The 16487-nt window shown below is 45.2% G+C and overlaps 1 protein-coding gene across 3 annotated transcripts in view; it reads right to left on the minus strand.

Annotated features, from left to right (window-relative positions):
- The window catches only part of LOC140498050 (solute carrier family 5 member 4-like), a 46178-nt gene extending 33467 nt beyond the window's left edge, over positions 1–12711 (minus strand). For all 3 annotated transcript variants that reach the window (XM_072599380.1, XM_072599379.1, XM_072599378.1), the window contains exons 1-5: positions 12529–12711; positions 5402–5473; positions 4557–4661; positions 1019–1078; positions 479–583 (exon numbers count right to left, since the gene is read on the minus strand). In XM_072599380.1, the coding sequence (XP_072455481.1) occupies positions 479–583; positions 1019–1078; positions 4557–4661; positions 5402–5473; positions 12529–12663 (477 nt within the window). In that variant the 5' untranslated portion in view covers positions 12664–12711. The remainder of the gene's footprint in view (positions 1–478; positions 584–1018; positions 1079–4556; positions 4662–5401; positions 5474–12528) is intronic.
- Positions 12712–16487: the final 3776 nt, after the last annotated feature.

A 16487-nucleotide genomic window follows, 5' to 3' on the forward strand; every position in this document is an offset into this window, starting at 1 on the left:
GTCCACATGCAGTTCACTTGCAGCCAGCTCCACTTCCTTCCCTAGCCTTGGTGCTAACAGAATGCTATCTTGGGGGCTTCTGACAACATGAGAGAGATCGCAGAGCCAACCAAGAACCTATGGAGAGGTGTTTTGCAGAATAAGATCAATTAACTATCCTTCAACAAGCCAGCCCCCTGGTTCTCTGTTCTAGGAACAGAGGCAGCTCCCCCTTCCTTATATGGAAATTCTTTCTATTAAACTCACATAACCAGATCACCAGTATTTTAAAGATATCCCACGATAGCTCCCAGCTCTCTCACACCAGGCTTTCTACATTTGGTAGCAGCCCCCAGATTCAATTTAACAAACATTTTCCAAGCACATACTCTGTGCCAGGAGCTGTGCCAGGCAACAGAAATAAAGAGACTGAAAGGAGTCAGCACCTGCCCTTAGGGAAATTGCATTCTATCCAAATGCAAAGGTAATGTGGACTCACCGAGATCCTCATGGCCACAGCTGAGAACAGGGAAAGGACAGAGAAGTAGATCTGAATCCTCTTCCCTCCAAACCTCTTCTTCAGATACTCAGGCATAGTCACCACCTGCACAGGTAGAAAGAAGCAAGAGTCACACTGCACCACAAAGCATCATGGGAACAATGGGCACTGGGATTGGGAGAATAGGGACCTTTCTGAAGCATTGTGCAGAAGTCCAATTAATTCCATTTCCCTGATGCTAGAGTGGGAAGGCACCGTCCCAACATGAGATATGAAGGCAGGGATCTCAGTTCAAGTCCTGACTCTCATGTGACCTTGGGTAAGTAGTTTGGTGTCTCTGGGTCTCAGTTTTCCTCATTTATGAAATTAAGAAGACCAAATAAAATCTCACACGCATCTTCCAGTGTTATTACAGCTAAAGAGATATGGAAAAGTTGAAGCATTAGATAAAGATAAGCAAACAGCCTTTCAAGTGTGTTGTATTGAGAATGATGGTGCAGGGTTTTGGAGGAGAAAGAGCCCCTGTCTTTGGGTACTCACCCCAGCCTTGATGTAAATGGGGACAAAGAACCAGCCTAGAACCAGCAGCAATGGCAAACCCTGCAAAAAACAAGGACAGATCATATAGGAATCAGGCTTATCTTCCCATCCCTGCCCAACCAATGCTTTCCCCAAGATACTGGTTTTCTCCCCTGTATTCACCTCGTACTCATATGGCATAATTTAAAGGGACATTAGGAAATATGGTTGCCAAGAAAGAACTCTCTTACAGCTTTAATCAATGAGGCCAAAATGGGTTGCACCTTGAGGAAGTGATTCCTTTGAGTGTGACATTTTTAGTCTTATTAGGGAGTCTTTAAGATTCATCTTTCAAAATGATTTTTGATGGAGGAACACATTAGATCTTGATCTCATCAATTACTTTCTCTGAGTCTCGGTTTCCTCTTCCATAAAAGGAGATGATTGGACTAGAAGATCTCTAAGATTCTTTCCAGCTTGAGTAACCTAGAATACAACTTGATATCACAGACAGAACCATAGATCTAGAATCAGGAGACCAGGGTTCATGTCCTGATTGATGCTCACTGGCTGGGTGAGTTACTTTCCCTATCTCTGCCTCGAGTTCCTAGTCTCTACTGCTATACTGGCTGACTTGCTACCCCTCAAGCACAAGTTCCATGTTTCATCTCTCTCTTTGCAGAAGTTCTTCCCCATGCCTGGAATGCTCTTCCTCTGCCTCTGAAGGATGATTCCCAGCATCCTTCATAACTCAGGCCAGTGCTACATGCTTTCTGGTTCCTCCTTCCCCCAGATGTTAGGCCCCCTAAAATTACTTTGTATTTTCTCGTATCTGAGGGTGCTGTTTTTCCCAGTACAATGTACGTTCTGTGAAGGCAGGGACTGTTTCCATCCTGCTTCTACATGTACAGCACCATGCACAGTGCCTGGCACATAGTAGGTGTTTTTAAAATTCCAGTTGTATAAATGAGGTGTCATCAAGCTGGAAGTCTATAAGTGATTAGATGTTCACACTTTATCACGAGTTAGTTTATCATATTCTTTCAAAAGGGGCAATTCCCTGAGATCAGGGTCCAGAGAGAGGTATATGGGAGTGGACCAGAAGATATGTGAGTTTGGGTGCCAGATGACTCAGAATTCTGGGGTATCAAATATGGGAGAGACCTCAGAGATCTCTGGTCTAATCCACACCTGACCAAGTATCACTTCTCCAACATTCCTAGCAAGTGGTCCTTTCTACCTCTAATTGCACACATGCAGTGGGGGAGGATCTCACTACCTCCCAAGGCAGAATGGCCCACTTTTGCACAATTCTCATTACTAAGAAGTTTTTTCTTACACCAACCCTTGTTCTGACTCTGCAAATCTGGAAATGCCCCTTATGGCTGCCGAGTATAAGCCTCTCATTTTACAGATAAGAAAACTGAGGTACAGAAAGGACTTGCCTACAGTTGTACATGTTGGCTCAAAGAATTTCTGAGGTCATCTAGTCTTATCCCCTCATTTTACAGAAACTGAGGCACAGGAGGATTAAACCCAAGGTCAGTCAGGTGGTATTAGAGACAGAATTAGAACATGAGTCTTCTGACACCAGGGACTATGTTTTATCCACTGAACCACACTATCTACTTTCCATAGGCTGATCCGGAGAGAGGCATAAGGTCTCTGGAGATAGAGACTCTAGGCTGCCACTGGTGTAAGCAAGGAACTTAGGGGTTAAGGGAGTCAGGAGCCTCAGAGATGGGAAAGGAGAAAGCCTGGAGAGAAAATCACATCTAGCCATGGATTCTGACGCTCTCTCTCTCTCTCTCTCTCTCTCTCCTTCACTCTCTCTTTCTCTCTCTCTCCCCAAGAGTCCCTACTGCCAGTACCCATGCACTTCTTCAACATACAAGCAGACTGCAGCCCTTTCAGGGCAAGGAGCATATGTGCCCATCCTTGGATCCCCGCAGATCTACATAGGCTGAGATCTCACTGAGGTCTTGAGGTGTCCTCTCTGCCCTGCCCTGCTCTGCTCTGCCCTTAACCATCCAAAATTTCCAACAGCCTGATCTGACTCTTGTCAAGCTCATGTGAGGCCACAGGGCACCTCTATCTGTGACCTGAAGGCTGAGTCAGAGTATTGCAGTGCTTACGGGGCATATTATTACAGCTGACCATAGTTTTATTTCCTCCTCATAGGACATAAGCTGCATAAAAAGAGGAATGGCATTTTATTTAAGCCTTTTCTCTCCCTTAGTGCCCAACACAGGTAGAACTCTACCTCAATGGGCACCCAATAATATTGACTGAATAGACAAATAAATGAATGAATCCTTTTCCCAGTTTAGGATAAGGCAGTGATGTAGTAGCCCTCAAGAAACCTGTCAGAGTTCAGCATGGACAGACCTCTTTAAGAACTAAGTGGATATTCGACCTTCAGAATGTGGCTGAGCCTACAAAAATCTTTCCAGGGTTTCCCTGTTTGGCATCTCTATTTCCAGCATATTTGATGTGGGCACCTAACTTGATGTGGTGCAACTGATTCTCTTTGGTGATTTGGAGTTCTGGATTTCCTCAATGGTCTAGCCCAAGAACAGGGATGGATCCCGGTCTCCCATTCACTTCATCCACCTCTGCATCTGCCAACCTGCTCCCTGGAAGCTTCCTCAGTCAAAAAGATAAAGCCCTTCAGACTGAAGTGGGAGAGAGAGCATTGGATTTGAACTCTAAACATCATAGACCCATGCAAAGAAGCACAAGAAATATTCCAACTGAATGGGATGACTTGGCCAACTTTGGTCCCCAAAAAGAAATAGAAGAATGCACCTCCCTCCATTCTTTGTTTGCAAAGGTGGGGAACTATGGGTGAGGAACACTGCAAATATGTCAGATTGACTGATATGTTCCTTGGCTTTGCTGGGCATTTTCTTCTCTTCTATTTTTCAGTTTGGGGGGGGAGCAAAGATGACTGATTCAGAGAGGAGAGAAGACAAAATATATTGGAAGATGAAGTTGTTGTGAGAAAAAGTATTTTTTTTAAAGAAGGCAATCATTTAGAGCTGGTAGGAACTTTAAGGTCACATGATCCACCTCCCTTCTTTTACAGTAGAAGAAACAGGCCTAGTGCCACACAAGAACCCCCATCCCTGAACTCCAGGCATTTTCTCTGGTTTCTCCACCACTTCAGAAACGCTCTGTTCTCTCATCCCAAACTCTGAGCTTCCATAACTTCCTCCAAGTAGCTCAAGTCTCACCTTCCATAGGAAGCTTTTCTTGGGCCTCCTTCCTCCCAGGTTTCCCCACCCCCACTAGGGTCATACTCTCTGCCATTGTCTTCCATCTACCCCTATATATTTTGGATGGATCTAGTCAGCTACCTATTGTCTCCTCATAAAGAAATAAGTTCTTTTGAAACCTCAGTGGTCAACACAGTGTCTGGCGCACAGTAAAAGCTTAATAAATGCTCGTTGACTGACTTGCTGAATGGATTCCTTTAGGAAGGGGCTCTCTCTTTGGGGGGGGGGGGTGGAGGAAGCCGGTAGGTTTAAGAGAAAAACACAGGGGATGCATCACGTACGTTTGTCTCAAGCACAGTAACAGCAATTCCTGAGGCTGCACCAGTCCCAGCCAGGCCCACGAAACTGCCACTGCCAATGTTACTGGCAAAAAGAGAGGAACCAATCTGGAAATGGGAGAATGAACATGCTGATATCAGATTGAAACCATCAGAGACTTTTTTAGGAATGCAGGACCATGGACAGGAGAATGGGAAGGGACCTTTGAGAATATCTAATACAACTGCCTTCTTTTACAGAGAAGGAAATTGAGGTCCAGAGGGGAGGACTCCTGCCCTAGGTCACACATCTAGGTGAGATTCAAATCTATCTTTACTTGGGTCTGTTATTCCTGCTTGGTGGCTTGGGTCCCTTCCTCTCTGCCATAAGAACAGGCTGTTCTCCTTTCTGCCCTGGTCAGTCTGTTGCCTGTCATTGGTTCATGGTCTGCTAGGCTATCATAATGACCCTTCTTTTCATTCATCTTTCTGTTGGGTCCCTAATGGGGACTGAAAAAAATCCTGGACCAAGAAATAACAGTGAAGAAGGGACAGTGTAGGGGAATGGAACCCAGTACCTCACTAAGCCTCTTTCTCAAGCACATCACCCTCTTTCCCATCTTTATTACTCTCCTGGTCACTGGGAAAGATCCCAAGTCTCCTTTCCCCTGTATCTCACTTACATTTTCAACAACTACACAAAGGAGAAATGAATTGGGATCTGGGTGATGTGTAAAGGGAAGCCCAGCCTTTCTCTTCTCTCTTTTATTTCAAATCTGATCTGGTCTTCCTAAGCTTGAAGCTTTGGACAGGCTATAGAAAGCCACTGTTCCAATAAAAAACAAGGGGGTAGAGTGGGACATACTTACTGCCCACCACACCATGTCTCTACCAGCCAGGAAGAAGCCTCCCACTGTCGCTCTATTGGTCTTCAGCATGGCCTGGGTAGAAAGGAGCAAATAGGATACAAGATATAAGACAGTTGAAGAGGCAACACAGTTGGCCCACTGACTGCTGAGTGGTGACCCCCCCCCCCAAGAGAAATAAAGGGAGATTCTTCTCACAAACATACAGTCATATTGTGGTACGAAAAAAATCTCAGTCTTTGTTATTTGATCAATTAGTCCTTTCTGACCTTTCATGAGTCCATTTGTGCTTTTCTTGGCAAAGATACTGGAATGACTTGCCATTTCCTTTTCCAGATTATTTTACAGATGAGGAAACTGAGGCAAATATGGTTGTGGCTTGCCCAGGATCACACAGTTAACAAGTGTCTGTGATCAGATTGGAACTCAGGTCCTTCCAATTCAAAGACCTGTACTCTATTCCAGTATGACTTCATTCTAAAACCTAGAATCACGGAATCTTAAGACTCGGAAGGAGTCATCCAGTCTAGCCTCCTCACCCCCCCAGCTCTGGTCTCCTTTCTCTTCAAACAGGTTTCAGTTACTTATATTGTTAGACGAACAAAGCCCTTTTAAGAAGCACTTTGTCTCTGACAAAAGTTCAGATGATCAAATGAGAAGCTAAATTAAGTAAAGATTACTGCTGAGATTGTCAGGAAGATGTCTGACTTCTTCCTGGGTGGCTCTATTAACTCTGGGATGAAATAGAAAGTCTTCTATTTGGTGTTTCAAGCCCTACATGACCTGTCCTACCTCCCCTGATACTTTTCAATCTTAGATTTTGTTCCTCTCCAGCTACACTGGACTCCCTACTGTTCCTCACACGGAACTATCTAGTTCCCAGTTCTGTACCTTTTCATTGGTTGTCCCCATGCCTGAATTTTTTGCTGTCCTTGTCTCCCCCATTACCTTTTCTGGACTCATTCAAGACTCAAATCTTAGCTCTGGAAGGTCCTTCATGAAGCTACAGCCTTCCCTCTGAGAGGACCTTCTTTTTACACAGTATTTATCCTTAACGTACATCACTGTTTGCAGGTGAAATATAAGCTCCTTGAAGGCAGCTTTGGTCTTTATTCTGGTTTTTTGCCTCCCTTGCACTTAGCACAGCGCCTGGCAGCCAGTGAGTTTTTGTTGTTGCTACTGCTGTTGCATTGTTTCCGATGTGTCTGACTCTCTACAATCCATTTGGGGTTTTCTTGGGAAAGATGCTGGAGTGCTTTGCCATTTTCTTCTCCAGCTTGTTTTACAGATTAGGAAACTGAGGCAAACAGGGTAAAGTGACTTGCCCAGGGCCACACATCTAATGAGTGTCTGAAGCCAGATTTGAAGTTTTCCTGATTCCAAGCCCAGTGCTCTGTCCACAGAGCCACCTCCCTGCCTCAGCAAGCCTTTCATAAATGCTTATTAACTGATGGATTGGCTTTTCAAACTTGCTTCCACTAATATTTTCTCTTAATGTTATTACATGAAGAGGTGACTCAGTGGATAGAGTTCTGGGCCTGGAGTCAGGAAGACTTTAGTTCAAATCTGGCCTAGCTGGGTGACCCTGGGCAAGTCATTCAATCTCTGTTTGCCTTAATCCACTGGAGAAAAAAATGGCAAACCCACTCCAGTATCCTTGCCAAAAAAAAAAAAACCAAACCCTTTTCGGGTCAGAAAGAGTCAGATACAACTGAACGACTGGAAACCAACAAAGGGGTAATTAATGTTCATCAAATATTCACACTGTTGTTTTCGTGAGGGTTTGATTATATGTAAAAGCAATAGCAGCTGAATCAAATGCCCCAAGAGCGTTGGATCTGAACTCTGCCTCTCATGCCTCTGTTATCCAACTTAGAAAGTAGCAGAGACAACATGACCCACTGCAATTGACTTTGTCTTTCTGACTTTGTTTGCCTGTCAGTAAAAGAAAGGTTCCAAGGGTGGGGAGCCTGTGGCCTCAAAGGCCACATGTGGCCTTCTAGGTCCTTGGGTGCAGCCTTCCTAGTGCTATCTTGATGAATATCAAGCCACTGGACCCAGATGGCTCAGGAGAAGAAAGTGAGGTTGGTGACCTTGCACAGCCCTCCCTCACTCAAAGCAAAGTCAACTGCAAGTCATGTCATCCTCTTGATGTCATGGTCCTCTTTGAGAAAGACCATGCAACAACAATAAGTTTTATAGAACAAATCCTTTTATTAAGGGGATTTGTCCTGTGACATTTGGATTTGGTCAAAGGGCTGCACTTGAGGACCTAGAGGGTCACATGTGACCTTGAGGCCTCAGGTTCCCCACCCCTGCTAGACTCTAAAAGTCCTTTCAGCTGAGAAGTAGTACCCAACAGATGGTATACCTTCAGAAGGGAATAGCTAGCCTCTAGAGTTAATGGGTCTAAACCTGGGCTCCCCCAAGGAGCTCAAGGATAGATTTCAAGGGGTTCAGGAATTTGCATAAGGAAAGATTAAATCTTTATTTCAATATAATTGATGTCCTTTGTAATCTTATGTATTTTATTTTATTCATTAAAAACCACTATTCTGAGAAGGGATCCTTAGCTTTCACCAGACTGCCCCATGAGGGAGCCTGTGACACAGAGATGAAGGACCCTGCTCTAGAGGACCTGCCTTGCTAACTGAACCCTATTTTAATGACCCGATTTCATGTCCCACCTGTGCACAGTGGTAAGCAGTATTTAACTAGAGGCTTCTCAGAGAAAACTAGACCCTTTTCCAGTCTGTCCTGTGTTTCTCTCCTGGTCTAACCAAAGAAAGGAAAAGAAATGAGCTCTCTAAGCCCCTGTGACTTTTCCATACAGCAATAGCCTTGTGGTATCACAGCACTCTTGTAAGTCCAACCACCTCCTTTGACAGGAACCAGAGGACCAGAAACAGTAAGTGATGATTCAAGAACAGAATGTCTATACCAAGCTCTGAGGTGAAGGACCTGTTCACCCTGCAGTCTCCCATGCCACCTTCAGCAGCAAACATCAAAATCCATTCAAGTATGCCCCTCCCATCAGGTAAATAGCTCAGTCTCTGAATTAAGTCAATGACCCCACCAGCTGAAGACAGTCCTAAACACATGCACGCTAGGAAGAGCACAGGTCACAGACCAGGGGTCTGAATGCAATCTTAGGTTCTGTTGTGATTTGTGACCCTGCGCAAGTCTGTCATCCTTCCTAGTCTTCAATTTCTTTTATCTATAAAATGAAAGAATGGGACTAGATGGCCTCCTAACAAGTAAGGAAACAGATTCAGAAAACTTAAATGACTTAGGATCATAGATCCAAAGCTGCAAAAGAGCTTAGAGGCCATCTACCCAAGGCATCACTTAACAGCTGAAGAAACTGAGGCACAGGGAGGTGAAATGATTTGCTTAATGTCACTCCGAGGCATTAGTGGGCATCAGAAGCAGGATTTGACATCTTCTGCCTCCACACTGTCACTCAGGACAGAGTGGTGTTTCCCACACTAGGTATTCAAACAAAGGCTAGAAGACTGGGTGTCTTAATAAAGGGTTACTTGCTCAAGTATAGTTTGGACCAGGTGGTTTCCAACTCTTTACAATTTTCAGTGATTTTAATCAGTCACCTTATGTGGGAGGAGTGTCTCCATTTGATTAGAGTAAAACTGAAGCTTAGAGAGGAGCAAATGACTGGCCCAGGGTCACACAGCTAGTAAATGGCAGAAGTAGGGACTCAAACCTAGATTTCCTGTCCACAAGGTCCAGAATGTTTCCTGGAGGGTTACAAATCAGACATTAACATTTTGGATAAAAGACACTCGGTGCTGTGTTCCCCTGTGGAATCTGGAGAATTCTGACTCCTGCCATTGGTAACATTTTTACTCTGTGGGGAAGGAGGAAAGAAAGCGGCTTCATTGTTGTACTTAGCTCAGCATGTACTGTACAGGACTGATTTGGGGTCAGGGTAACTGGCACAGCTGGCCAGTCCTGGGGAGAGAAAAGCCTTCCCTGGGAACAGCTCTTCTTGCCGCCACATGAACTGTCTCATCTGATCTTGAAACAACATGAATGCAGGTAAATAAACACAAGATACATGCAGAATGATTTATAAGCAGGGGATTAGAAACTGGGGAATCAGGATGGGGGTCCAGAATCAATCTTGAAGAAAGGATTCTAAGAGACAGAGGAAATCATGCAGGCCTTGTGGGTATGGGGTGCAGGTTATGCAAAGTCTTGGAGACAGGAAACAAAATATAGTGAACAAAGTGAAAATGGACCAATTTGACTTAACCAGAGAGTGCCCAGTGAGGAATAATGTGGAATAAACCCAGAAAGAGAAGCTGGAGCCAGATTGTAAAAAGGCTTTAAATGCCAAATAGAAGAGATTTTATTTCATCCTAGAGGCAATAGGGAGCCACAGGAACTTCTTGAGCAGGAGGATGGACATGATCAAATCTGTGCTTTATCGGTATCAGTTCAGCAGCCATATGGATGAATAGAATGGGGAGGGAGTAGATTGAAAGGAGACCCAGGGAGATGCTATTAGAATAGTAAAGAAGAAAGGTCATGAGGGATCACACTAAGTGAAGAGAAGAGGATGGATATGAGAGGAGAACAGGATAAAGAGAAGGAGCTCATAGACCCTCTCTTTTCTAGGTAATGTATGAGATTATGTCTTCCACTGGCAAGGTTGGGCAGGTAAATGGGGGAAGTGTGAGATGTTCGAGCAGAAAAGAGAAGGTTTGGAAGAGTGGATGGGGAGAGTGAGATAGAGATTCAACTAAGGAGGAGTAAAAGGATTACTTTGTTTTGCGAGAGTTCAGATGAAGTTAGGGAACATGATGTGTAGAGGACCCGGCTGTCTCAATTGCACCACTTTCTTCAGTCTGTTCAGCAGCTGACTTGTGACAGTAGAGAAGGTGGATGGTAGGGGTTTGGTGAGGCATGACAGCACAAGGGAGCAAGTGATTTGAGAGTATCAGGCTGACCAACCATGATATCAAGAATTGAAAGGGAGGAAAGGGAAGGTAGAGGAGTGATGGTCAAAGAACCTAGATATAATGGAGAGGATGGGGAATAGACTTAGGAGAAGTGAGGGACAAAGAGAGAAATGTTTATAGAAGGTGCTGGTCTCACACAGTGGAATTTCAGAATTCTCCATTCAGAAAGTGGAACACTTGGGTAATAACACTAGGGTGATCACTACTGTGTGGTTTTGGACAAATCAATTAACTTGCCTCAATTTCCTGATGTGTACAATGAAAGAGTTGAACTTTACAGGTACCTAAGCTCTGTTCCAAGCTCTCCTCTATGATATGTCTTATGTGGAGTAGAGGAGCAAGACATGGGAGTAAAGAAGGCTGGTGACCAGGCTGTCCAGGCTACTCAAAAGGCCATTAACATTCATGTTGAAGTCCCCAAGTACAAGGAGAAAGATGATGTGGAGAAGAAGACCTTGAGCCAGGTGCTGGACTCCTGCGAGCCAGTGGGTAACTGTTGGCCAGACTTTCCATGGAGGAAAGGGATTCATTGTATAAATCCTGGAGGAGAAGTAGCAGAGAGATGATGGCAGAGGGAGGGTCTGGGAGTGCTGATAGGTATTGAGGAGTATTTCCATTCCTTCTCCTGGACCAGTTTCCTGGAAGTAGGAGATAAGGTTCACCTAGCCTGGAAAGAATGACCAGGAATGCAGAGTCCCTTAGGTGGGGAAGGGAGGGAGGATGAGCAAGATCTCTGTGAAGTACCATAAGTAGAAGCAGGGCAGAAAGAAGAAGTCTGGGATCAAGGGGAGTTTGTGAGCAATAGAATGGGAGAGGGGAGGAAACTAGACAGGAAAATGCAAGGGACTTGCGAAGGGGCATGCCTGAGACAGGTGGTGATGAGAGAACTTGAGTGCAGATAGGTGAGGGGGTATGTGTATCATGTGAATTAAGACAAAGTGGCTTATGAGCTTGAGAGCCATGGAATAAGGATGCAACACCTTTTCCCTGGAGATCGCACTCTTCAAGTATTTGTCTATAGTAGGGGTGGGTCAGTTCTGCTCGAATGTGGAAAGAACATTAGATTTGCAATTGGAAGACCTGGACTCAAATCCCAGTTCTAATACTTACTATCTATTATTCTGGTCAAGTCACCTCACTTCAGGCCTAAGTTTCCTCATCAGGAAAATGAGGGGTTTGTAGCAGATGACTGCTGAAGTCCCTTCATAAATCTCTGATCCTAAGCAGTCATTCAACCTTCATTTGAACACTTCCAGTTGACAGAACCCGCTACTTTCTGGGGCCAATCATCTCACTAGGAAAAGCATGGTTTCTCTTCATTTTACAGATTAAGAAAGTGAGACCTGACGGAGAAACTCAGATGTGTATCACTTCTGTGAAGCTCAGTGATTCACAGTAGCCCTTCCCTTAAGACAGCAAGATTAGATGGTGTGGAAGATTATCCCCTATTTGACACATGAGGAAACAGGCTCCAAGAGGGGAAGAGACTTATTCAAAGTCCCACAAAACTGTGATCAGATAAGACAACTCTCAATTTTAGGTCCTTTCTACACCACACACACACACACACACACACACACACACACACACACACACACACACACACACACACACACACACCCCTCCCTTCTATCTCCACCCTCCCATTGAATACTTTTTCCCTCTTTCTCAGGCTTTCTGTTTCTCCTTAGTGGTCTAGCATATTGAATGCCTTGCCCTGTCCCCTGTTGAGGAAAGGGAGAAGACAACAACCCACCGGTTGCCAGTGGAATAAACTGATGACATTGCCTCAACTTCCCCACCTCCACCTCCAGGTCCTAAAACTCCACTGTCAAAGAATAGTCTCACTGGATGTTAGAACTGGAAGTGACTTTAGAACAGAGGATGTCCAAGCATGATGACCTTACACTTACAACGCAGAACGTCAGAAATAGGAGGGGCATTAGGACGCGAGATATCAGAGGCAGAAGGCCATCCCTTTCATTTTACAATTGGGGAAACCGATACCCAAAGGGAAGGGGCTTGTCCCCAAGGAATAAGCGTTGTAGGTGAGAGAGCTCAATATTCAGTCCCCTTGCCTCCTCCCTGCTCTGTCCCCTTCCCCCCACCAATCCTATGCCTTGCCCTTGGTCTGGGTCTCCCACATACCCACAGCCCCACGACTATGACCACCACAAAGTAGATGACAATGACTGAGATGTCCGCAGCATTGTTGATGCGGTCCGACGCGGGGGGAGGCGCGGGGGTCCCCGCCGAGATGCTGGGGCTCACGGTGCCGTCCATGGTGGCAGCAGCGGGTCCTTTCCTCGCCGGGCTAGGCGAGTCCACACACACAGACGGATAGATCGTGGAGTGCAGTCCCGGGGCTCCCCGCCTGCCTCTTTATGGTTCCTGTGCCAGGGCTCGATCTGCCGTACGTGTTAATGATCAGCCCCAGTCCGGTCCTCCGAGGGGAGGGCAGAGAAGGAGGGCAGGGCAGAAGAGAAGGGCAGAATCCTGTGGGGGAATGAAAGAAGAGCAGAGCAGGGGAGGGGAGAACCCAGGTGGTGAGGAGCGAGAGCGGGTGAAGGAAGCAGGAAGCTTCCTCAGCTAGTGGCCCATCATGGGACAGAGGTCTATCTGGAGGGCGGAGGAGGAGGCAGGGGGGAATGCTTCCCAGGAACAGCGGGAGGTGGGGGGGTAAGGTTTGCGGGAGGGTAAACTAGGTAGCAAGAGTGCAGACCAAGGATTGGTCCCTCCAGCGTCCTCCAGCCTCACTACCAGAGGAATTAAGGGGAGGGGGGGCGGCGTCGATGCTGGCAAAATTAAACTCTAACTTGAGCCCCCAGTTCTGACTAGCCAGAACTCTCCTGATCCTACAGCAGTTAGTGTCTCCCTGGACAAGAGAAACAAATGTAGCCTCAAGGGAAGAGGTCCTCATAAATAGCGCCTGGCCACTCTCCCATGTAGACCAAGGATCCCTTCTAACACCTCCAGTCTCTGCTTAAAGGTCCCCAGGGAGGTAGATCCTGCCCTCTCACCTCCCTCCGGGGCAGCCACTTACTCTTTGGGGCAATGGTCACTGATGTCAGCAAGTTCTTCCTGATATCCACCCCAAATCCATCTCTTTGCAATTTTACTCCCCACCCCGGGGGCCTGGCAGAGCAAAGCTCATCCCTCCTCCCCGTGGCAGCCTTTTAGATACTGGAACACAGATTCCATGAGCTTTCTCTACTCCAGGCTCAGCATTGCCTTTTCCTTCAGGATCCTCAAAGAGTGTGATCTCAAGGTCCTTCCCCATCCTCGCTGCCTCATCTGGTCATTCTCCAGCTGATCAGTGCATTCTTCACGTGGCCCTTTGTCCCTCCCTCGCCAATGCACCTACCAAGTATAGTGGCTATTATGTTTGTCTTGGGGTGTGTGTATTTTCCCCTTAATTAAATGACATAATATAAAGCCCTTTGCAAGTCTTGTAGTGCTACCTAAATGCTGGCCATTAATAATGACAGGAAATGTATTTATCGTAATGATAATAATCATTGTAATACTAAGAAAGCAAGGCTGGACAGCTCCAGCTAAGGAGAGGAAGATCTGAGTGCAAGGTCTGACTCTAAAAAGCTGATTGTGTGACCCTGGACAAGTCACTTGACATTTGACGCCTGATCCCAAGGGGATCACCAAATAAACTCAAGGGAAAGGCAGGAAGATTGGTCACATTCCAAGGTTCCTATGATAGTTAATTGTGGGCTTGTCTCCAACACAGCTCCACCACTCCCCTTTCAGCCATTATAGCTCAGCACTCCCCTGTCTTTGCACCTCTCACTCCTGAAGTCTCCTGCCTGGATCAGATTCATTCTGTAAAGGCTTAAAACAAAGGAGACCAAGGTACTCAGATAACCAACACCTACTGCCCCAAATCAATTTGCTACAGGTGTACCTTAGCTGACAAGATCTGCTCTTTGGGGCAGTGGCTTAGGAAGTCAGATATCCCTAGACACACTTCTCATTTGGATTGGGGCTGGATGGCATCAGAGACCTCATTACATCATCTCTTCCCCCAAGCCCTCCTCTCATCAAAACCTTCCTATTACTGTCAAGAACACCAGCATTCTCTCAGTCACTCTAGCTCATAACTTTGGTGTCACCCTCTACTCCTTACTCCCACTCAACCAATGTAGCCATCCAGTTGCCAAATCTTATTTATTTCTTTATTATTGTGGGAGAGAAGTATTAGACTGACTACCAAGAGCCGTTGTGTTGACCTCATTGTTGTATGCCTGTAAAATATGGACAGTCTACCAGCACCATGCCAGGAAACTGAATGCCTTCCATTTAAATTGTCTTAGGAAGATTCTGGAGATCACCTGGCGGGATAAGGTACCAGACAGTGAGGTCCTTTCTCATGCTAAACTGCCAAGCATTCAAACTCTACTGCAGAGAATGCAACTACAATGGTCTGGCCACACTGATCGAATGCAAAATGTACCCTTGCCAAAAAAGACTATTTTGTGGAGAACTAACGTAGGGCAAGTGCTCACTTGGTGGTCAGAAGAAGCTATACAAGGACACTTTCAAGGTCTCTCTTAAGACCTTTGGAATTGATTGTGGAACTTGGGAGACACTGGCACAGGACTACCCAGCATGGCATGCCCCCATCAGAAAAGGTTCTACGTTCTTTGAGCAAAGCAGAATTGAAGTAGTTCAAAAGAAACTCGAGATGAGCAAATCCACCCTCAAATGTTCACATGGACTATTTGTGCCGGGCTCATATTGGCCTGATCAACCACAGTCAGATACACTGTAATTTGACTCTAATATAGTAGTGTCATTTTGGCCCTCTTCAAGAATGAAGGACAACAACCATGCACTGTAGGTTCACTAAAAACATCCTTGGTGTAACTCTAGTAGTGTATCAAGTTACTTGGATAGATACTGAGATACTTACTTAAATAGACAAGTGTCATGTGCCCCTTCTACTGTTCTCAGATGACTTGGGTCTCCTCATCCAGGTCTCTATGCTTTGATAGCTTTTCCTTTCTTGTACTTTGGAGAATTTGAGTATTTTTTACATGGTGTCTATTAAAAAATGTCATCCTTAAGTTTATAGACAATCAGTCCAGGAAACTGTGGATAACATTTGGTGGTAATGATAAATCCCTGAAAGTTCATGCCACAAAGGGGTACAACAACAAAGTAGGGGAGTAACAGCCAGGTGGTGCACATGTGCCTTGAGACTACTGAAGTAGATGTGAAGGCCTGGAAAGAATCTTGGACTTCTACTAAATTAGGCTCTGGAGACATCACTGATTGGGCTAGTACCCCAGTCAGCAGGATCAAATTGCTCCCATGAATCTAAGAAATAGATGGGGTTACCTAGGGTTGTAGACTGCTCTTAAGACTGTTGTGAGCTTAGCTCAATAAATAACTTTGCTTCATTCTTTAGTTCCAATAAAGCAATATGACATTGGCACAAATCAGAAATACAAATATCCTATGGACTAGAAATGCTTCAGTATCAATGGCTGGGCATGAAAGCAAGCAAAGCACCAATGCCCATAAAGAGGCCTAAGAACAGAAATCATTTCATTATACATCAGGAGTATCTCATAGCAAAACTGGAAACTGATAGCCACCATAGGCTAGGGCTTCATACTATATTTTTTCAAAGGTATCTTTTGCTACCAATCACGCAACAACATATTGCCAGTTGGCACAGGACAACCATTAAAAATAACTCCATTTCCAATCCTAGATCAATCAGACTAAGAAATGAAATTGAGGAATGACTACATCTGAAGGGAGAAGAGTTGAAAACCCTGAGATCATTGAAATTTTTCACAGTCCAAATTCCAGAAATTATTATTACGCATGAAAGAGGATAAAAATAACTCCCAAAGCTCCAATGATTTTGAAAAGGAACTGAGCATGGATTATTAGCAAGGCACTTCACCAGCTTACTCTCAAACATTAATGCCTGTCTTAACAAAAGACATCCCATGTCTGTCACCAAAGGATGAGAACACCAGTGACCTCTACAAATATAGTCCACTTATGGTTTTCAGTGCCTTGCAAAGGATCAGAGCTTGGTTTACTTTTCAAAATATCCATAAAAAAGGAATATGGTAAAG

This window comes from Notamacropus eugenii, chromosome 4 (assembly GCF_028372415.1).
Source record: "Notamacropus eugenii isolate mMacEug1 chromosome 4, mMacEug1.pri_v2, whole genome shotgun sequence".
NCBI lineage: Eukaryota > Metazoa > Chordata > Mammalia > Diprotodontia > Macropodidae > Notamacropus > Notamacropus eugenii.